Source organism: Ixodes scapularis, unplaced genomic scaffold, assembly GCF_016920785.2.
Source record: "Ixodes scapularis isolate PalLabHiFi unplaced genomic scaffold, ASM1692078v2 PGA_scaffold4__175_contigs__length_147842914, whole genome shotgun sequence".
Lineage (NCBI taxonomy): Eukaryota > Metazoa > Arthropoda > Arachnida > Ixodida > Ixodidae > Ixodes > Ixodes scapularis.
Genome location: NW_024609879.1, coordinates 65,159,815 through 65,183,587, shown reverse-complemented (window position 1 = coordinate 65,183,587; position 23,773 = coordinate 65,159,815). Strand labels below are relative to the sequence as shown.

General features: G+C 44.4%; 1 protein-coding gene across 1 annotated transcript in view; it reads right to left on the bottom strand.

The window, feature by feature from the left end:
* The window catches only part of LOC8026296 (medium-chain acyl-CoA ligase ACSF2, mitochondrial-like), a 138,323-nt gene that overhangs the window by 8,803 nt on the left and 105,747 nt on the right, over window positions 1–23,773 (bottom strand). Inside the window, exons 11-14 of the mRNA XM_002403062.4 lie at window positions 15,093–15,169; window positions 14,889–14,996; window positions 9,101–9,246; window positions 7,341–7,482 (exon numbers count right to left, since the gene is read on the bottom strand). Coding sequence (XP_002403106.4) covers window positions 7,341–7,482; window positions 9,101–9,246; window positions 14,889–14,996; window positions 15,093–15,169 — 473 coding nt within the window. The remainder of the gene's footprint in view (window positions 1–7,340; window positions 7,483–9,100; window positions 9,247–14,888; window positions 14,997–15,092; window positions 15,170–23,773) is intronic.

Genomic DNA, 23,773 nt, shown 5'->3' with positions numbered 1-23,773 from the left:
GCAGCCGATAAAACCCTTTCGCTCGACTGACGTCCAACTCCTGGTTAGCTCAGTTGGTAGAGCGCATCACTGTTTATAGTGAGATCTCTGGTTCAATACAAGGAGCAGCCGGAGTTCTTCGGTTGGGCACCAGTCACCTAAATATGTTTGAGATTTCTGTTTATCTTATTTCCCCTTTGCTCCCCTTCTCTAGGTATTATTATTGTCATTCTTGTCCAGCTCGCTGGCACCTTTGCATTAATTTCATTATCATCATAAACATAAATAGCAGGCCGTTTATCATTGTTGGTGTTCGACTGGTGGCAGCTGACAAAACCAATTTGCTCTACTGACGTCGAACTCCAGGTTAGCTCGGTTGGTAGAGCGCTCCACTGGAAAAGGAGAGGTTTCTGGTTAGATACCAGGACGAGGCGGAAGTTTTCGGTCCCGCACCAGTCACATAGCTGTGTTTGGAGATTTGTGTTTGTCCTTTGTCTCCTTTGTTCCCCTTCTCCAGGGATTATTTCTGTCAAACTATTTTTTTTTCTTTTCTGCGGATTGCTTAATGGCCTTTCTAAGTTGACAGGAAAGGGAGGTGAACATACGGGTCCATTACAATAATAACGAAGGGAGGAGAAAGCTAAACCATTTGGAACTGGATAAATTGGAAAATACCGTTAGCATTCAAAAGGTAACGAACAAGATGTCATGGGATTGTCTCGGAGATAATCACGGAACGACGGCTTTACTAGAGTCCCGCGACCGTTTTATGACATCTCCGCATTCCAATATTTAATGCAATTTTGTCTGCAACTAGACAATACTTGCCGCATATGACACATCAGCGAATATTTCCTTACACGTCGTTATTAAACCCATCGAAAGACACGCCGCTATGGTTATCGAAGTCCAGTTGCAGCGCTTCGCCCACGATTCTTTTCCAAAATTTGTGTCCCATCATCGGTTCGCTGCTTAGAAAAACCAGGCGGTGGTTTGATTCCCCGTCTTCAAAGCCGTTGAGGTGTGTCGAGATGCCAACGCGTTTAAATAACGCCATAACGGCATCCTCCGACAGAGACGCCCAAGCTTTAAACACGAAGCTTACAACATCTTGACACGACGGTTTCTTACGGTTATCCTTAGCCTTAAGGTGAGACTCCGGTGAAAACCCCCTTCCGCGAGAACGTGGACCAACGATTCCGGAGAACATCCTTGAACGGATTCATCGAACACACGTCTGCCAGCCTGGAGAATGCACCTGCACCCGCCACAAATGAAGAAGCCGTCGGTTCCTATTCCGTGATGGGCATCCAATGCTGCATTAGTTTTCTTAGTGGGCTTCTGGTCCATGATAAGCAGCCGCCTCATGTCGTCCTTATTGACCCAGCACACCCTCCGCGCCCATTCAAGTGAGACCGGCACAGTCATCCACCCGTTCTTCAAACAGATTATTCGTACGCTTTCTGAGAAGAGCCGAGATTCAGTTTCATTTAAAACTCTACCAAGGTCGACTGTACTAACAGCACAGGCTTCCACCAACACTAAAGCATCACAGCATAGTATCAATGGCAAAAAGAAACGTTCTCTACTGAAAAGCCACCAATACACGCGGAAGGCGTTTTCCCTAGTGGCCATAAAACGGTGCCGCAATACGAGTTGTGTTTTTTTAAGGAGTAGTTGCGTGCTGACGATTTTGTAATGGTGGGATTGTGCAAAACAGTAGTAACGCGGCAAGTGAGCAGAAGTTTAGAAAATAACTGGCATTTATAGTACGATTGTACTATAAATGCCAGTTATTTTCTAAACTTCTGCTCACTTGCCGCGTTACTACTCTAGGGGAATCCCCCCGTTGGTTCCTTCAGCACGACCAGAGCCAGGAGTTGTTTTACGCCCGCAGCTGTTGCACAGAGTGCGACCATCAGTCCACGGCTAGAGAGCCTGCGTTGACAATGCGAATGCTGGATTCGCCGGCAACGTTGCTTGTCCTCTCGGCTGGGAAAATATAGTGTACCATGGTTTTGTCGATGTTGCCGATGCTAAAGTTTGGGTAATTATGCTCCAGGCACACGCTTCCCGCAGTCTTCCTAAAGACGGAGATAGCCCCGACCTAGTCACGCAGCAATTTCACGCTCTCATTTGTTGAAACTCGCATCGACACTTCGAAGCGAGATTTCCAGGGGGCGAGGTAGTGCTTTGAAGTCTTGAAGTTGCCCACGTGAATTTGAACCGTCAGCTTTCGCGCGTGTTCTTGAAGGAGGTGGATGCTCACCGCTTGCCCCGCGCCCGCTCGATGTGCAATAAGCCCATGATCGCTTCGCCGAGCTCTTCGCTTATTCTGCCGCGGCGACAAACAGGAGGCGTTTACATCGGTTCCCGTAAGTAGCGGCCGTTCCCTCGTTGGCTATGGAAGCGTCGCGTTTATGACAGACAGCGCGTGAATTCTTTTTCTGTTAGTTGCTCTCGGAAACCTCGGCAAGCTTTCCGTGTACGTTTGCGACAAATAGGCTTGGTTACGGTTATTCATGTTTTGCGTTGTCACCGCTAAATCGTCAACGCCAGCCTTTTCGAAAATGAGAAGAGATTCGAGAAAGATGAAAAAACAAAAAGAACACCCTGATCCTGAATTCTAGTTCAGGATGTATTGAAGGTATTTAGTGCACGGGGTAGAGAGAAGAAGAGCAGGACACTAAACTCGACAATTGGGAACTTCATTTCTTTTCGGGTAAATAGCGTGCCGCCATTACCTTGTGCGCTAAATACCTTACCTCTACCTTGTGCGCTAAATACCTTCATGATGTTAGACTACCAACTAGCCCAAATGTCAACTTTACTGGAGCTCAGGATGTACTGACGGGAAGAATATTTTTCGAACATAAAAACAGAAGGCGGAGCGCTCTGGCCCCTTACTTTCACCAGGGCGTGCCTAGATGGACATTGCAACAAGATGGGTGCGATAGGATCTACCTGTTGCAAAAATATCAGATTGACAGGAAAGTAAACCGTTACCCTTTGACTCTTGGTGCTGGCAGAGCAGAAAGTGATGTGGTGCGGAAGATAATCTAGAATGGAGAAAAACACATGTTTCGGGGAAGGCTTTTCTAGGTCATCGAATCACGATGAGCCAACAGGATAAATTTGACGTGTTATACGGCCCAGAGATGCTCGTTTTCGCACCAGGTATCCTCCAACCTATCTTTCTGCAAAAAGGTTCGTAGTCGGTGTGCATATTCTTGATCTTTGCTTTCGTGACTAGACCAAACACAACTATTCCTCACGATCGATGCTGGATGCGACTGCGGATGAACAGTTGCTTGGCATGCGAGGAATGACTGTTTACTGGTTTATGTTGCTCACTTGTGTTGTTTGTTTTTGGTGCTTTTGTTTCCAGTGAAGCTGTTTATGGCTGGTGGGTTCCGTGGATTTTTTATGTGCGTCCACAAAAGCTCGCAGCACCCTATCTTCGTCGTCGTTCCAAGCGCTTGCGTGCCTAGTTCCATTACGCTCTCCCGGGGTCATTTCCGCCTGCTTTCCGCCGGAAGGCGGTCCCGTCCCGCGTGTCTAGCTTCCTCCGGCTTCTCGGGCTGCGATAGTCGTCCACGCGAATATATATAAAAAAACTGGAAAGACAGGTTGCCGTTCTCAATTTTCAATTTCACTTCTCTTGCCTGGTCGTAATGGGGAGGCCACGTATAGTCCGAATTACCGAAGAGCAATGGGCCTACGAAGAGCGGCGACAGGAACGGCAACCAGAATGTCAGTGGCGTCGGCGGGCGGCAAATCACCACCGGTGAAGATCGTGAACGAAACGCGATGCGCATGTGGCAAACCAGACAAGACGACGAACGTCGTGGGGCGGAGAACGCATCACAAAGACGGAAGGTGCCACGCTGCTCAAATAGACAACTTTAAGGGAGTATAGGCATAATTCAGAAGGAACTTTCTGGACAGGCAGCTTGACTGCAGTTGTAGGGTGTGCGATCGGCTGTGGTTTGACAACGACTTGACCAACATCTGCAATATGCGGGATCCTGCAAAGCGGACTCGTTCACTTCAAGTGATGTCGGTGACAACTTGCATTTAATCGATGACCACCGATCAAGACAATGATTGTGTTCGCACTTTTTTTGAAAATGCTGTGTCACGTCTGTGTCGTACGCTAGACAACTTCAGGGGTCATCCACTCAGTGAGTGGAATTGCTCATGATTTCTTACATGACATAAATACTTCGCGCTACAAAAAATGGCCAAATGGCATAGTGTTATTATATTGAAAATATCTCTAACAAAGCGTAAATAAATATTGATAATTGTCCTTTTTTCAAATATTGAAAGCTTTTTGATGTCCCGTGCGTCCCAGCAACATAGTACAACACCAGCCATCTTCATAAAATGTAGTAATATATAGCAGCGCCTGTGACGCCAGCCATAAAGATCGAATCTTCCACTTCTAGGAATTCTGCCAAAAGAGTTATCGCGGCGAGTACTAGAATTCTTTAAGGTGAGATACATTGCCGGCTTGCATATCTGCTCCCCAATATTATGTTTCTAATAATTATTCAAAACAACAACCCTTTTTTAAAAGCAGCATGTGTGTGGTTTAATAATCTTTTGAAACAGTTCAACGATCGTTCTAAATTTTTTTTCCGGAATTTCAGGGTTCTGCACTGCCAGCCGTGCTATTCATCGCGAGTGCACTTCAGCTTGCAGCCCATCGGGATCAAGCCCATACTCGAGAAGATCTCCAAGACAAAGGAACATCCTCTCTCAGTATGATGCTCAGCCCCTCATTGACACTCTTTCGGGTTGTCGCTTTTTTACCGCATATAATCTATTCGCAGAACAAGAGTGTATGCCAAATAAACCACTTTTTTATCAATTCCACTAATCGCGTCAATTGTGAACTAAATCTTTCTTCGGGTAAATAGGGTGCCGCAATTCTATGGATAAAAACCGGCAACGGATTAACAATTAATCAGTCATTAAAATACTGTAAGAAATATCTCTTCACTGGTCTTCGGCGAAAACGTTTTATATTCTGAACATGCACGAAATGCTATAAATCGGTAATAAAATATAAAGCCACAGGTAATATTATAAAGCCATATAGCGGTACATAATAAAATGTAAAGACAATACATATCTTCTGTTGAACATGTTAAAAGCAAGTACTTAAGGTAATAATAATATGTACAACAGCGAAAAAAACTTAGAGCAGTTACGCGCGTGCTATTTTGTCACGTGTTCTCTGCCGCTCTTTTGTTTATAGGCCGTGCTGTTTTGTCGCGTGCTGTTTTGAGGCGTGCTGTTTCGTCGCTCTACTATATTGAGGCGGTGCTGATTTTACCACGCTGAATTGTCACGTGCTGTTTTGTCGTGTGGTGTTCTTTCGTGATGCCGAGGTGAGCCAAATATATGTACTGCGAGTGCCTTATCCCTCTGAAGAAATTCGGCGGGGGCTGGAAACATTGTAAGGACCGCGGAGCTCCGGATGAAAGGTTGTTCAGAGTTAGTCAAAATCCTGGTGGGAACTGACTATTATTAGGTGTATGTCACTCGCCAAGCTTCAAAACTAGATCTGATACTTCCACCTATAGATGCCTGTATTGGTTGGACAGTGCGAGGTTTATTGCAAGTTCCATCAACAGCAGTCCACTACACCAAGTTGGTTGTAAAGGTCACAGTTTTGGAATGTCACGAGAGGAGTCCAACTCTTCTAGTGAAGACACTGTACAGACGAGTCGCGGTTACCGCGCTGCTAGGAAGTGGATGATGTGGTCTGGACCCAGATGGGTACCCCATCATTCCAACTGGCCACAAAACTCTTAACGAGAAGACCCTAGTGTGAAATTAACAGAAGAGGGAAAAGTGACAACATTGTCAACTAGCTTGAACGTGTTTGTAACGCCAAAATTCAGAAGGCTCAGATTTTCGCTTCGACCGCTGCTGTACAATATGATTCGTCAATAAGAGAGGAAGAATGAGTAATAAAAGTGGAGCATTAACCGGGGAAGGGCTAAACATTGCTGAGAAGTTCTTGGTGCAAAAGTGCAACGAGCAGTTATTCCCGATGAGATTCAGAGTTTCAGACAGCGCAAAGCACTCACAACAAACTAAGAACTCATAAGTGTTCCTTTTCTCTTAAAAAAATGCAGACTGCTACTAGTGGCAAGGGAACTTCAGTTTTGGGGAAAATCGTGAGACGGACAATATCCCCTTACCCTGTCGAAACATCACTGCTTTAGCAGGTTGTTGATCAATCAAGATTACCGACAGTACTTTTTGCTGGAGTTAGTCATATGTTAGTAAATCTCAAGGAGTGGTTATGAATTTTTTGGGCTAGACAATAAACAAAAAACGAAATTGGGAAGTGCATACTATGCCGGTGCCTGAATGCACGGCTACTGTTTGAGGTGAAGGCGCCACCTCCTTCGAACCAAGTTACTGAGCCGGACGCCTTCGGGAATGGGGGAGTGAATTTCGCAGAAACCCTTGAACTTTCAGCGGAGACGTCCAATAGGAATGCAGATGTTACGTTGCTCTTTGGTGCCAAGATGAGACTCATTCAATTACAGATGGTGCCAGATCTGACAGCGGAGGCATTCTTACGAGCGTTCAGGCGCGTTGCGTCACTAAGAGGTTTTTTATGAGTAGTTTACTCGAATCTTGAGCTGATATTCAAAAGAACCAACAAGAAACAGAAAGAAATTCGAAATATCCTCGCCAAAAAACTTAACGATCAAATCAACGCTTGTTTTTTGTGGTTCGTGAAAATTATTACGTTTTTTTTTTTTGCTCAGTTTAAATAGCGAACTGATCGAAAGCGCACAGTTCGTGAGAGAATCTTGGTGATCGGTCGAGGTGAATGAGGTAGGGAACGTAGTTTTGGATCTGTTAAAAGAAAATACCAAAGACGTTGAGCTGAATAAATTAAGTTGGAAGCAAGGCACCCTGCGACGTTGACCTGCCCTGTCTATCCACCTATTTTCAATATCATCGAGGGTATGAACATATTATCGGAAGATGTACATAAAGCAAGGACTGAACATTGTTCTGAACGCGTCGGACAAAGTGTCCACCTTTCTCAAAATTTTCGACGTCATCGCTATAAAGCACAATACGTAATTGGGGTTCCTTGATGAATGGTCCTGGTAGTGTAGGCATTAAAATCACGTGCATTCGAGATAGAAAACCAATAACACAAGGTTATTCCTAAATATTTGTTTATGTAACCCGAAGATGTTAGGCATTACTTCGAATAAATAAAGCAAGTGGAGGCCCCACCGTACAAAACTAAAGCGTTGCAACACAGCGGATCTACGCATGCACATGTGACATCGTCTCCCGTACTTTAGAAAACATACCTGCGCCTCCTCCACGTCGGTGTGCGTGTTGAGAACATTTTCGACCTTCAATGGCGGCACTTTAAAGCCCCTGTAGTTGATCAGCTCTTTGACGCGTCCAACAAATGTGATCCGACCGTCCTCGCTCATCGTAGCCTCGTCCCTGCGAATGCGCGGTGAGACAGAGGAACGTTTTTAAAAACTACAATTATATTTAGTTTTATTTAATATTTTATGAAGTCACGAAGTCATCTCATGGAGGACTGCATTTTTCCGGAAAAAAGGTAAACGAAAAACAGATAATTATCAAATCCATGATTGCGAATTTGCTCTGATGGACCTCGTAAGCAACACTGAACTCCCAAAAAGCATTTAATTTTAGGTCAAGGGTTAACACATTTACGTGTAAACTAATAAGCTTTCCACCGAAAATAGTTTCTTACCACAGTATTTAGATAACCAGATACATCTTAAATAAGAAATATTTTCAAATATACTTTTGTATATCAAGATGTTGGCCACGGAATGGAAGGGTGGTTTGGAATCGCTCAATAAGAACCGCGAGGTGATTGTTACGGTAAACATTTTATTTACTTCAATAGTTCTTTTATACGTCACAGAATTGTTACTTTATTTTGAGCTATACCTGTTCTCTCCAAGCAAGTAAAACAGTTTATTAGGAGTTCCGTCTCCTTTTAAGAAATTAGTGATTACAAGTTTCTGAAGCGTGAGCTGCAGAGACTGAGTGATGTAAGGCGATTTCACTCGACTGTGTTCGGGGACCGAAAAACGTAATGAAAATAAGAGATGCTGCACTGGGGGATCCAAAATTTTAGCTCTCATTGCATTCTTTTTTTACAGAACATTATCACCATCTTATCAAGATGTTCATAACTGAGCACATGAAATATTTCTCCTGAATAAACAGCGGAAAGTAGCAAACAGTAGAGGTAAGCCTTTTCAGCCGACCTCACTCAAACTCACAAATACGATTTATTCAATACAGGTTCATCATACACACTCATCATCACGATTTAACGAAACCAGAGCACACGCCCACTCATTATCAAGATTTATTCAAAACAATATCATAACACACTCGCCATCACGATTGAACTAAAACAAAACGAACTCCCAAACACAATCAGGTTTCCTTGAATACAAGGTCATTACATACATTTACCATCAAAAATAAACACAAAACCAAAAGTCACTCACCCTCATAGTAACGGTCATCACGAACCCAGGTCATTCCGCACAGCTCATCACGAGCATTACACACGCAGGTCATCAGGGTAATCACACTCACAGCTCATCACTCTCATCCCATTCACATCTTATCAGGTCACCACACTCATAACTCCTTACGGTCATCACACTCACAGCTTATCATGGTCATCACACTCACAGTCATCACGCTCATCACGCTCACTCACTCGGAAATAGATCTCTTTCTCACCGCGGTCGCGGCGCTGGCGCTCGTGTCGCGCACAGGGTTGGCGTATTTTACAGCTGCGCCATGGTCGCCGCCGCCTTTCGCTACTCCGGTGCCATCCGTCACGTCGCCAAGTGAAAAGATTGTTTTGTCTTTTTACTTGTTTCGATTCGGCTACTTCGGTGCGTTGGTTATGCGCTTGAGAAAGGCGCTATTTTGGGGGTACAAAGGCTCATCATCGGGAGTGTCGTGAAAAAGTATTCCTTTTACAGTATATATTGTATCGTAAGGTGTAAGGTTCAATCATAGCTGTCGAAACTGAGGCCGACAGAAATGCATTCCTCACCCCGTGTGATACCAGCCGTTTCGGATGGCTTCTTTTGTCTTCGCGTCATCGTTGAGGTAGCCCTTGAAAACATGGGGGCCTCGGGTGCACAGCTCTCCACTCGTGTTCACGGGAACAATATTCCCTTCGGCGTCCACAACCTTCACCTGCAGCAATGAAAGGCGCATTTTATTTTATGACTGTTTTCATTTTAAAATTTTTGAGCGCCTTTGCGCATAATTCAACTAGGTTTGAGTAACATGCTATAATTTGAGTTATCTGTTTAGTTTGGTTAGAAGCATATTAGTTAAAAAAGAAGCTTTTTGGAGTCACTCTCAACATACAACTTTATGAATCTAACGGCATGTTTGCTCATCACTAAAATACGTTCGCGCCAGAAAAGAAAAAAAAAACTTAGTGAGAAAACCACTTTATATCTGTCAGAAAAGGGAGCACTCAAATACAAAATGTCATATACAAAGTTATGTTTTCAGAGCCTCAATAATATTTTATATCTGTGTCTTGCTGCTATCGGGCAGCTTTTCCCTCGGCGTTACCCGGAACTTGACAGGAACACGAAAGGGTGTATAGAAATGCGCTTTCAAGTGAAGTTGAATAATCGCGCGAAAAAGCTAGGCGGCGCCACTCCTACCTTCTCGAAACTGCGGGAAACAAACAGCACGTGTAGGATCCCTAAAGTATACGGACGAAGGCGTCTACGTCTCTTTAAAATCCAAGACACATCCCCTTTCGGCCTTTAAAAAACGGCCTCCCTCCCCTCTTCCCACTCCTTCTCTTAGGAACTCTTGTTTATTAAGCGTGCACATCCTTGCCAAGGCGGTAACAAAATGCAGCTGCCGCATTGACGATGGTCATTATTTTCTCTTTTGCTAGTTGATTCTGAGGATTTGTTTTTAGTGGGGGAAAACCGAAAAAAGACAGATTAGGGACTTTTAGTGAATCAGCTGTCAAAGAAACTAGTGCAGTGGCGGGAAGATAAGGTGAACTAGAGAAAACAAGCCCCAACAGCCGCGTTGGGGAGCAAGCTCTATCTGTCGCGTCATCTTCCTAGATAAGCACGTCCAATAATGTATATTAATGTTTATTTTCCATCCAAACAGTGAATGACAGAACGCGACCGAGAAAAAAGAAGCATAATGCAGCTTGGCAAGCCCCCCTCTCCCCCCCCCCCCCCCCGCCATTCCTTGCATTTGGCAGCAGTGGAACAAAGTAATAAACACATAACACACATGAAAACGGAGCAATAAAAAATAAACCATTAAAAGTCCAAAAATATATATAAAGACAAAAAGTACTGCTTACAACAAGAATATATAAAGGTCCATTATAGTTCAACGCTGACGAAAAATAGTGACACGTTTATTACGAAAACATTTCTACGGTTGTCACCATACATTTGCTGTAGAGTCATATTTAAAGAAACCTATGATCGGAGATATTGTACTGATATAGTAGGGCGATATATGCTTTGGGTTACGAAGTAGTTAAATTATTTAGGAAGTGCGTTTGGCAACATTTTCTCACCGTAGGTTGCTTTATAATTTTCAAGCTTCCAGTACACCGTTTTTTAGGTGGGATATGCTGTCATCCTTGGTGTTAGAAACGCAAGTTTAAAAAAAACTAGGATAATGTTTTGCAGGTATCATTTACAGGTTACGCACAGTCGATATTTACACACATAATTCACAGGCATGATACTAAATTCCTTAAGAAGAGGCTTGCTAGGATGGCCACACGAAACATTACAGATGGTTATTAGGGTGTTTTTCAGTAAGATAATAAATTTTTTTTAAACTGGCATTTTGTGGCATTCCCACGGAATAGATGCTAATAATTCATGTGAGAAGGAAATGATGAATTAAAAATATGTAATTTAAGATTTTGTCGTAAGATTTGTCGGTGACGGTCCATTGCGCAATCAACGCTTGGCAGTTTTACCAAAATATATTTTACCCGTTCATCCTATCTTGTTCGATCTATGGGAATAACACCAAGCGACTTAAAGCTATAAATAACACCTAGTTTTGTTGAATTTAAAATATTAAGAGTAGCCATATCGTATTTCTTGTTTTTAGGGTGAAATGAAATTGATTTTCCATTGTTATATTTACTTTGCAAGGCATTAGAGCAACTCCAAGTAACAAGGTCTTTGATAGATTTTTTCACATTAATTACTAAATGGAGACCAGCAGTTGCTTGAAAAAATAAATCTGTATCATCAGCATAAACTATATCTGTAATATTTTCGTTCAGGTTTACAATATCGTTTACATGTCAGTTCAACAGAAACTGTTCTAAAGTACTCTCTTACAACAGGACAGTAGCCGTTAATATGAACGAATTATGTACAATGAGCAAGATATGATGCCTTAAGTGCTATCTTGAGATTTTCAAGTCCTATAAGATCCGAAGCGTTAACGAAACAATAGGAATTCTTCCAACCTTTGACGACAAATACGTACAAGAATGAGGCAAGCACTATGTCTGCAAACAGGACTGAAAGAGGGCGGACGTTCGAAGTAGAAACGGTACGTCCGTGATGTATGCCCCCAAAAACTCAGCCATAAACCGTGTGTGTTTTCAAGTACAACATGGCCGTTCCGTCCAATGCCTCTTTCGAACGCGCTTTTATCCTGGCTGGAAATGTTATCAGCAGGACAAAAGGTAAGCTGCCAGACAAACCCTTCGAAAGCCAATTGTTGCTCTTCATGATAACAAAGACTTTTGGTAAAAACACAAACTATAATTGTTTTTGTGTGTGTAGTGAATGCACAAAACATAATTATTGTAAGTGAAGCATATATGCTGTAGGTCCCGGAAGAAAATTCCCGCACAAAAAGGAAAAGTGAACCTCGCGTAGTAGCGTCTATGAAAACGTTTTCTTTTTGATAGTGCCACAGAACTCTGGCGGATGGGACGCGCTCCCAAGAATGTACGACAGAATGTCTTTGGGCAAAAAGGTACTGACAAAAAATATACCAGTAAAATCGGTATCCACTTCTCAACAAGATAAGCTGGCTCCATGTGAATAGAAATAAGGCATTAGCCAATAACGACGCCAAATGACAAATGACAAAGCAAGAAGCACAAACATAGCAGTCGACGCCCTGATTTTTCTTGGATGGCAGCAATAATAGTGCCGGTTTCTCCTCAAGTGACCCTTTCATGTCAGCTTCCTGGCTTAAAAGCAAGCCAACGGTACTCTTTGCGAATTCCGAATAGATAGAAATAGCATCAATGATTCACAAATTTACCGCACGTTAATACTGTGGTATGCCTGAATATTAAATATTCTAATTAAATGATTAAAGTTGGCGGGGGGGGGGGGAGGGGCGAGGAGCGCAGACGAAGTGCAATCCAAGCAATGTTTCGCGGTTTATCAGGGGCAATCAGCATCAGTCGATTGGACAAACAAATAAATGAATATTACTCCATCACAGTCTCCGTTTCATTGCTGAATTTACTGACCAATCGAAAAAATTACATCTGAAAATGGGAAGCGCCTGTATTTAGTAAGATGTAATTGATACACATAACGCATTTATTTGTTCTATTTATATGTTGACTGAAGTACGCTTTAAATACTACTAAAGAAGGTCTAAAATTACGAATGTCGATAAGGAGTGCTTATGAAACATTTACTTTTGTACAGGTTATATCTTAACAAATACCAGCAATTGAGAAATTTGCAAGGAACAAATGATGAACACCAAAAGCTTCATTGCGACCATTTTATCCGTATGTCCGCTTGGAAAAAATTGCTCCAGGACCGATTCCTTCAAGACCATGTTGATGGGACTGTTTGCTCTGAACCTTCTCGTCTGGGATAGTTTTGTTCGGATCTCCTCTCCCCTTTCCTAGGGTAACACAGTTCTATATTTCTTACATCTACCTGGTGTCGTGATCAAAACATAGGGACGGTAAAAAGGACCATGTTGTACAACCGAAAGGCAGGTGACGCCCCATCATGAATTTGAGAAATGTATTATGCCCTGGGAGCCGATTGTCCACACAACCTGCAGTTCATCGCACGTAAACTTTATTACAAGATGAACAACATTAAGCGCCAGCCAAAATATTTGCTTTACTAAAGAATAAAAAAGGTCACATATCCTTAGATGCAAAATGCTCTGAAAGCACATTAGTTTCCATGCGAGTGGTGATCACTATGTTTTGCCGCCTAGACTGTCCCTTTTCTATTCAGTAATAAAATTGAAAGAAATCACATGCGGATGGATGATAGCTTCAAATAGCCTCTTTCTCATGAGCGCATAACGTTTCCATATAGTCCCCACCCGCGGCGATGCAGTTCGTCTGACTGTGCACTACTCTTGGTATGCGGTCATAGATGACTGAGGGGCGACTGATGACGACACTAACGGCTTACTGAATAAATAACCCCACCCCCGTCTTTTGACGCAAACCGTGTACCATTCTGATATTCCTTTATTTTGGAGAACATTAAAAGGTCTGATGGCGCTAGGGCCGGGCTCTGAGGTGTCTGAGGCAAAACATTTTGTAACTACAGCTCCTCCAGCGTGGTGTTGGTCTCATCAACCGCCGCCCTCAATCATCTGCGAGGGCATACGGAGAGAAGTGCACCGAGAGCGGAAGTCCATCGCCGCCTGTGGGGGCTATATTTAAATGTTTTGTGCTCCTGTGAAAGAGAAAATTCCGAACTTCTTTATTTAACATATTTCAATTCTATTACTGAATAAATTATTTACAACCTAGGAGGAAAAACGTATTGATCATCTCTCGTATTTAATCCCCTGTAATATTCCACCCTCCTCTTGCTAAAAAAAGAAAATAGAGCTTCAGTGTGTGATGTAAGTAAAACATTTCTTCGAAAATTGCAGGAAAGTATAACAGCCCATGAGATGGTGGCACTACCACGAAAATACGCGATAATGTATTCAGGTACAGAAATAAAATACCTCAGAAAAACATTTTCGCGATAAAGAAATACCCTCCAAGATATTATCAAGACACATTTTTGTGGCGATAGTGCCCAACCATGCATAATCAAAATTCCTTCAAAAACCTAAAATCTAAAAACTAGAAATTTAAAAACTCTTTACCAAGCAGTTCATTATGCGTGGGACCTGGAAGCTACTTGATGCCAAATGCGATGTACGTTGTTGCAGTTTGTCTGCGATATGTGGAATTTAAGCTTCAATCTGGTGTTGCTTTTCTTTCATTTCAACCAAAGACGTCGCGTAATTGGGTAGCTTTGAACGTGCTCACATCGCGCGTTCGCAATGTGCCGTTTGTAAAAGAACTTAATCACGTGTTGGCTATAAATAATGTACACATAGAGCATAAAAAAGGAATAACACAAGTACTTCCTTTACAACAAAAAAAAATTACCTTGTCTCTTTTCAGTTTTTTATATTATTACTATTCTACATAGCTTGTTGAGATTTTTTTTTTAATTTGTGTTCTTTGTTAAGGTTCTGAGCTGCCGTTGTCGTGGTTACAATAGATAGAAATCTTGCAACATTTACAGTTCGTAAAAGTTCCACAGATTATCTTTGAAGGTGAGACACATCCGCGAGGAATTTGACTTGAGACGGGGACCACACTGCGTCTTGCCAAACTCAGCAATTCCTCTGACGCGTTGTACAACACTTCAGACGTTTTATCGCTAATGTGTCTCACCCTTCAGGCAGGCTACAGCCTGACAGTTTCATAGATTATTAATATCACAGGTAGAAATCCGTATTAAAAAAAACGACGATTCCTGTTATCCTTCGCTGAGAGTGACCAGCGACCGGTGTATACAGACCTCGACGTGATCCAGCGGCTTTCCAACCGTTCGAATCCACCGATCCGTTGGTTCATCCGGATTCGTGCACGTGATGACCGGACTGGTCTCGCCTCCCCCGTAAACTATCTGAAATGTCACACCGTTGAGAGGCATAAATAAGGGACCCAATGAAACAGGAATGTGTGTCGTAAAGAAGGACCCAATTCAGGATAGCTTACGTACATATAAACTTCGGGCATTCATCCTTGTCCTTGCCTTTTCCACAATGGCAGGATTAGTTAAGGTTCCGCCCATGATTGCTGCGAATAAAATTGTAAACGACAAAGGGTATTCAGTGGCCAAGGGAGCAGACGTAATAGGCCCACATCTCTCCACCCAGGGCGCGCGCAAGCACCTGCGTAAAAGCCGGTCCACACATCTGCGTTGGTTGCGCTCGCATGCAACAGGAACGACCGGAACGGCAAAGTCACCGGTGCAAGTTTTTTGCCGTATACAGCATGCCAAGCGATTGAAGGGGTAGCTAGCTGCGCGAAACATTCCCTGAGTCATGGTTGTTGCGGATTTTTGGTCGTTACGGTTCTTTCAGTTGCATGCGAGCACAACCGTTACAAATGTGTAAACCTAGCCTTAAGACGCGACCGTGTGTAACTCTTGCATCTAGCATAAACCGGCACTGCAGCGCTTGAGCACGCACGAGCCTTGATTGTTTAAAGGCGTGTGTCACCACTTGTCTACGCGCGGTTACAGAGCGCCGGAAAGAACCACAAAAACTTAAGCCATAAAAGAAAAAATAAGCAGCTAGCGCTTTTAGTGCTTATCAAACCGGTAAGGTTACTTCCCTCTTAGTTTTTTTTTTTTTTTTTTGCTCTCACTTTTTAATATTTTTTTCACAAATCGATATGCAAAAATAGAATTTTGCCAGCTTAGCATACGCGAACAAGATGAAAGAGCAAATTGACGCACATGCGAAACTGAAAAGAAAAACACCTGCTCTTTCTCGTCAGAGACGCTGCTAAGCTTGACGGCTAGAGGCTCATTCCAAGCAAGACAGAGGCAAGTTCAAAATTTTTAAAAATGAGCATAAGAGACAAAAAAAAGAAGTCCTGTGTTAACCCACAGTACAGTGACAGTGATAGATGCAACACATCACGACTAAGTAGTTGGGCCTCGCCGTCGCGTTCACGCACCCTGAAATACGTGAACAAACAGGTTCTGGAAAACATCGACAACTGTTCTGTTGCGGACCTTTATGGTTCGTCTCACTTTGTTCCAAATGCTGTTATTTTTTTATTTTTTTAGACGGCACTTTTTGTCTGTAATAGTGGGCATCGGGTACTACAAAACGCCTAAGTTTAAAGCGGGTTTTAACACTATGGCCTGGTTCAGTGGTTACGCCTTCGCTTCGCGTGCAGCCGACGCAGGTATGATACCAGCGGGCGGCGGGTGATATTTTTCAATGATTTGACATCAACAACGGACGTCTACAACACCAACTACAACATCTACGAAAACACCTAACCCCACCCCTCCTTTCCAGATGGTGGGAAGACCCCATAACGGCCATCGCTGTAAAACGAGTAAAGACATCTCCAGAGAATTCACACCATATTCAAAGTTTTCAAGTATGCGCCGTAGCAGTGGAGCAGTTGGATATTCTTTGTACCTCCATTAGAGTGCTAAGACCGAGCCAATCATTTTATAACAGTCAATAAAGCAAACCGCATAGAAACAGGTTTCGCTGTCTTCGCTTTCTTTATAAAATCTAGTACATCAATGCTGTGATAGCACTCTCTGTGTAAAGCATCTGTTAAGCAGAAAGATACTTTACCTTTCTTCGGGTGATGGTCATTTGAGGGTATGCTGGTTGAGGCATACGAGTTTTCAATAAGGAAGGGGGAGTTTGCCTTGCGCATGGCTGGACGCCGATTCGCGTGATATTGTTACGACGAATATAGATATATACAATGCTTTAATTTACATTAGGTGAAGATTGAAAATGGCGGTTACAATCATCCCAATCTCGTTGCCTCTGCTTCTTCTTCTTTTCTTGTCTCCTCACGAAAACGTCCCTTCTTTTTCTTAATATCACTCCCCCTTGGGTGGAAACGGCGTCCCGCCGTTTGAATGGGGAATGTATGGTTTGAGCCGGAGGACGTGAACTGTTTGTACTTGACGATGGCGGTTATTTTGGGGAGGTTCGACGGGTTCCACTGTATAATTGACGTCACTTGTTCGGTTGAAGATCCTATAGGGACCGCGATATCGAGGTAGTGGCTTCTGAGCAAGGCCGACTTGTCGCTGTGGGGTCCAGATCAGAACCAGGTCACCTGGTGAATAGGCGACGAAAGTGTGGATGCTGTCATAACGGGCGCATTGCCGTTCCTGAGAATCAAGAGTTCGCGGGCGTGCAAGTTGTCGTGCCTCTTCAGCACGGCCTGTGGCGTCCGATGCATAGTCGGAAAGCGAGGCTTCGGGGTGTAGCGGAAGCAGTGAGTCCAACATGAGAAGGGGTTCATGACCGAAAAGAAGATAGAAGGGAGAGTAGCCGTTTGTTTTATGAGGCAAGGAATTATATGCGAAAGTTACGTAAGGGGGTGCAACGTCCCAATTTTTGTGCTCGTGGGTAACGTACATTGCGAGCATGTCGGCAAGGGTCCGCTAAGCCGTTCTACGAGGCCGTTCGTCTGTGGATGGTAGGCTCTCGTTGTTTTGTGAAGAATGGAGCAGAGGTTCAAGATTTCACTCACGACGCGAGATATGAAGGGCCGTCCACGGTCGGACAAAAGTTCACGAGGTGCTCCGTGCTTAAGATGATGTCTTCGAGCAGGAATTGGGCAACGTCAACTGCCGTTCCGGTCAGGAGGGACCTTGTGACTGCGTAGCGTGTGGTGTGATCGATCGCGACCGCTATCCAGCGATTACCAATTGAGGAAGTAGAGAAGAGACCAAGAAGGTCAACTCCTACGCGGTGAAAGGGCTGTTCAGGAGGATTCAGAGGTTGCAGAAATCCTGGAGGACGGGAGGAGGGTGTTTTTCGGCGCTGGCAGGAGTCACACGAGGTGACATATCGCTTCACTGTTCTGTACATATTTGTCCAGTAAAATCGTTCCTTCGCTCGGGCGTAGGTTCTGATCACACCCAGGTGACCGGACGATGGTGCGTCATGCAGCTCGGCGAGAATAGACGTTTGTAAGTGCTTGGGTATGACCAGAAGCCAAGAACAACCGTCGGGTCGAAATTTTTGTCGATAGAGAACGCCATTTTGGAGAGAGTGGAGACTTGAAGAGGGTGTATTGGTGTTACCTCTCAGATCTGAAATGATAGAGTGCAGCAGTGGATCAAGGTTCTGCTCCTGGGCAATGTCCAGAAGGTTCGAGATAGAAAGAACGGGAATATCGGTGTCTTCATTGATGTGGGTAGTAGAGTCCACGGGGTAACGGCATAGGCAGTCGGCGTCTTGATGGAGCTTCCCTGATTTATAGGTTATGGTGAAATCGTGCTCTTGGAGTCGAAGAACCCATCGTCCAAGGCGGCCGACAGGATCTTTTATAGACGATAGCCAGCACAGGGCGTGAGGGTCAGTGATTACAAGAAACTGGCGGCCAAACAGGTATGGCCGAAATTTTGTTATTGCCCACACAACCACTAGACACTCCCGCTCGGTGATCGTGTAATTTTTTTCGACTGAAGAAAGCGTGCGGCTAGCGTAAGCAATTACTCGGTTGTGTCCGGATTGAATTTGAGCCAAAATAGCACCGATCCCATGGCCACTGGCATCTTTGCGAAGCTCAGTGGGTGCGGAGTCATCAAAATGACCTAGAATGGGGCTGGTTGTTAGAGCGGTCTTTAAGCATGTAAACGGTCGTTCTTCGTCCGATTGCCATAAAAAAGGCGTGCCTTTTTTCAGAAGGTTGTTAAGTTGGCCGGGCAGTATGTGCGAAGTGGTGTATAAAACGGCGGAAGTATGAAGAGAATCCCAGAAAGCTACGGACATCCTTAGTGCAGCGCGGTGTTGGAAAGTGCTGAACAGCTGCTACTTTGTCAGGGTCTGGTTGAACGCCGGTTTTATCCACCAAATGGCCCAACATTTTTATTTGACGACTGCCGAAGTGGCACTTGGACGAGTTTAATTGAAGGCCGGCGTTACAGAAAAGGTCGAGTACTTGGGCCAGGCGCGTGAGATGAGAGGAAAATGTGCTTGAAAAAATAATTACGTCGTCGAGATAGCATAGGCAGGTTGTCCATTTTAAACCTTTAAACAGGCGATCCATCATCCTCTCGAATGTCGCGGGGGCATTGCAAAGGCCGAATGGTAGAACTTTGAATTCGTACAGGCCATCTGGTGTAATAAATGCTGTTTTTTCTCGATCTGAATCGTCAACTGTAATTTGACAATTCACCGAGCGGAGGTCCATAGTGGAAAAGTACTCGGCACCGTGCAAACAATCCAACGTGTCATCAATACGTGGGAGTCGGTAAGCGTCCTTTTTTGTGATTTTGTTCAAACGACGGAAGTCGACGCAGAACCTCCATGATCCATCTTTTTTCTTAAAACAACGCGCGATGACCAGGGGCTAGAGGAAAGTCGAACAATGTCCTTCGAAAGCATGGTGTCAACTTCTTGTTGAATGACTCGGCGTTCGCTGGCTGACACTCGGTAAGGTCTGTGGTGAACGGGAGTTGCGTGGCCGGTGTTGATGCGGTGTGTAGCAAGGGTCGTTTGCCCAAGGGGGCGGTTGTCAAAATCAAAGATGTCATGGAACTCCCATAGAAGATCTTGACGGCGCTGTTGTTCGGAAGGGTCTAACGTGGAGTCTACCATAGTGAGTATGTTGAAAGGGTCCAGAGGAGCTGGGCGGGTTGAATTAGAAGGGGTTGAATGGTCTGCTGCAATAGTGGAGACGGTGGCCGTGTCTAGCGATGAGCTTGTTGCTAAGGAAGCACCTTTTGGCAATACTTGTGTACTGTAACTAAAGTTAGCTATCCCTACGCGGGTGCGGCCATTGGCAATTGGAACAATGCAGTGCGGGAGGGCAAGCTGTTTCGAGAGAAATACGTCCTTGTTAGGCATAAGAACGTAGTCTCCATTGGCAACAAAGTGATTTGAGTGAAGTTCGACGGTAATGGCGGCAAGCGGCGGAATCTGATGACTTCCAGTGGTGCACAATCTTAAAACGATTGATTCAGACGTGTGTGCTGAGGTAGGAATGTTGAGGGTAGTGGTTCTTGTGGCGCAATCAATGAGGGCGGCGTGCGTTGACAAAAAATCTCATCCTAGAATCATAGCATGGGGGCAATTGGAAATCACGCACGGTGAAGAGAACGCGAGTGGTTTCATTGTTTATGGTAATTTGAGCGCTGCACATTCCGATAGGTGAGATCGCCGTGCCGTCTGCACCCCGGGGGAGCTTAGAATCCGGGGGCGTCAAAACCTGGTGAAGCTGGCGTCTAAGATCTTCTCTCATAATGGAGATGGTGGCACCGGTATCTACAAGCATCAATATAGGAACGTGGTCTATTGAAACTAAAAGTTCGTTTTGTGTGTTGCTTATAGCATCCTGCAGAGGATTAATGGGCACGAGTTTTGATGCAACCTCACTTCGCGAGGCCTGCACGGTTTAGTTTTCCGAAATGCGGTGGTCGTGGGTGGGGGATGTTGAGCGACGGGGCATGGGTGAGGGTGAGCGGCGAAGATAGGGGGAGGGGGAGCGGCTGTATCGTGTGGGCAAAGGGGGCTCGTGATCTTCATGAGGGTAGAGGTTGGTTGATGGGCTGGAGTGACGTTGAAAGGACCGACCGTAGGCAGTCGATGAGAAAATACGCGGTCCATCGTTGAATCGGCGGCGACAATACCGAGCAATATGCCTGATTCCATGAGAGTGAAAACAGACGGGTCGGTCATCTGACGTCCTCCATGCGTTAGGATCACGTTGTGGACTCATAGAATTGGTGGATGGCAAGTGGTGGAGAGGACGAGGAGGCAGACGTCGGCTGTCTGGTCGTTCCGAAGGGAGGAGCCGGTGGATTTCTGGTTGAACCAGCGCTTGAAAAGCAGGTACTGGAACTGCTGCACTACCTGTATCAGCAGGGAGAGCAGAGGTTTCTGTTGGCAGCATCGCTTCCAATTCACGGCGTACTATCCGGATGATTTGCCTCTCAGATATAGGCGGATCCTCACAGGCGGACTTTGGTGTCGTGTTGGGCAGGCGTGTGAAGTTTGCTGTGATCCGGCGTTTTTTAGCCTCTTCAAAGCGCCTGCACTCTTGTATAACAGCATCCACTGTGGCACAATCTTTAAATGCAATCAACTGGAATGCATCGTCGGCAATACCCTTAAGAATGTGAGTTACTTTGTCAGCGTTGGTCATGACAGGATCAGCCTTCTGACAAAGGGAAAGAATATCTTGAATGTACGTAATGTAGGATTCTGTGGGCGTTTGGACACGTGAAGCAAGCTTGCGCTTCGCGGAGAGCCTTCGACCAGTAGGATCGCCAAAGAGATGTTGCAGCTGTTCCTTACACATGTCCCAAGACGTAATAGTTTCCTCGTGGGTGAGGAACCAGGTTCGGGCTGTGTCTTGTAGATAGAAAATGACGTTTGCAAGCATGATAGTTGGATCCCACCTGTTATAGACGCTGATTCTTTCGTATAGGTGGTTCCATTGTTCTACATCTTGATCCCCGGATCCGGTGAAGTTTCCAGGGTCACGAGGGTGGGCGATGATAAGAGGGGAGGTGGGTTGCGACGGTGTGCCCTCCGGTGGGGTACTGCCGGATGCCGTGCTGCCGGAGGCCATTATGATAGATGAGACGGGAAGCTGTCGACTCCGGAGTTCCAGGTTGGTGGCGACGGAGAGGTAGATGGACGGATCGCACCTCCACCAAGATGTTACGACGAATATAGATATATACAATGATTTAATTTACATTAGGTGAAGATTGAAAATAGCGGTTACAATCATCCAAAGCGCGTTGCCTCTGTCTCTTCTTCTTTTCTTGTCTCCTCACGAAAACGTCCCTTCTTTTTCTTCTTAGCAATATTATCGAGGGAATGCCTATTTTGAACCGGCGAGGAAACCTTTCCTGAATTGGAATAGCCTGTATCAACTCCCCAGGAAGTGCCTCACCAAATGTTGCTGCTATACTAGCATCGTGCATAGTGTCGTATGCCCGTAAGTTGTCATCGCTACATATTTTATAATGCTCAATCGCACATTCTCTTAGCGTCCACATGCTCGTCTCCTTTTGCGCAAATTTTATACTCGCTTGTAAATCATTTGCCGTTACACCGCATCACCCAGGTTCGGACAGGGCACCTGATGTCCCTGGTAGAACACGGCTTATTCTGGCCGAAAGAAGTTTTTTATATATATATATGTATTTATTCGCTTAATGTGCCCACAAACAGCTCGAGGACTTAATAGTGTGCACATATTACAGCCTATGAAATAACAGATAAAAAGAAATTTTGAAAAGCAAAAGTAAATAAACGAAACTACATAAAACAACAGACCACTTTTTTTCCATGCGGCCAAAAAGCCTCGTTAAAAACTTATAAGGGGAAAAGCAAGTCGAAATTACTCCTATCGTTAATATAAAGGAGCTCTAGGCGCGTCATTGGGGACTGGACGCCAACGTCCTGCGGGTAAAAAAATTAATGAAATTCATATACGCTTTTCGAGGACCCAAATGGAAATCGCACTTAAATGCAAGGGCCCCCCCGCATCAAGCATAGCGTTCACTATCTTATACAAAAAATACGAAGTCTGGTGTTAATCTGGTTTAGTACAAGGGTACAAGATAAAACAGATTAAGTAGGTATTCCTTATCAAAATAGATGGGCCTCTCAAGCCGCCTGTCATGAACAATACGTACGAGACGACGCTGCACTTTTTCTAAAATACATGTATTATCATTCAAATGGTGTTCCATAAGACTGAGTAAAGCTTGGAGGACGCTTTCTAGAGACTATGAAGGCAATTTAGAAATTTTATTTGACGATTGAATTGGGCGACAGGCACGTCTAAGACACTGTCGACCAAGTTTCAGCCCGAACAGATGTTTGGGTGCCGCACCAATCAATTAAACAGTTGTGCTAATATAATATTCACGCCGGGAGCGATGCCTGAGACCCCCTTGAGACGGCGGCAGAAAATTGAACTAAAGTGCGCCGTCGAAGCGTGACGGCAACGGGCTCCTCGTCAGGCGATTGTTTTAAACGATTAAAAGGAATGACGTGCTTTTAGTTTCAAATTCGGTTGTGAGATCTGATCAAAAAGTAATTCGAACGTTTCGACGTTTTCTTAAAATGTAGTTCGGAAATATTATGTTTCATTGGATGTTTAAAAGCATAATCTGAAGCAATTGCTCTGTTTGCCACTAGCTCAACGCATCCCGCACTTCTGCCGCGGCTACCTTGGGCGGGTAGCATTAAGCAACCATGGGGGAAAAAAAAGAGAGGTACAAGTGGGGGGCCTTTGGTTTTAGTTTCCTGTGTCATCTCGTGTTCGCTTCGCAACAAGGAAACAAAAATGGACATACACACCACCATCTTAAAACCAACCACAACATACAGCGGTCATTTACTTCTACAAGTCTTCTTCTTTGTCATCATGCATCCAAATTATACACATTCAACAACATGGACACTCACTATACTAAGGAAGCCTCGAGCACGCAAACTAAATATTCTTCCTTTCCATTTTTTTTGTCGTATTTTTATTAATACATGTTCTAACGGCGGCACACAGAATGTTGAATGTGTATCATTTAGATGGAGTATTCTAAAGAAGAAGACTGTTGTAGAAGTAAATGACAGCTCTACGCTGTGCTGGTTTTCAGACAATGGTGTGTATGCCCTTATTGTTTCCTTGTCTCAAAGTTTTATTTCTTAATTATGATTG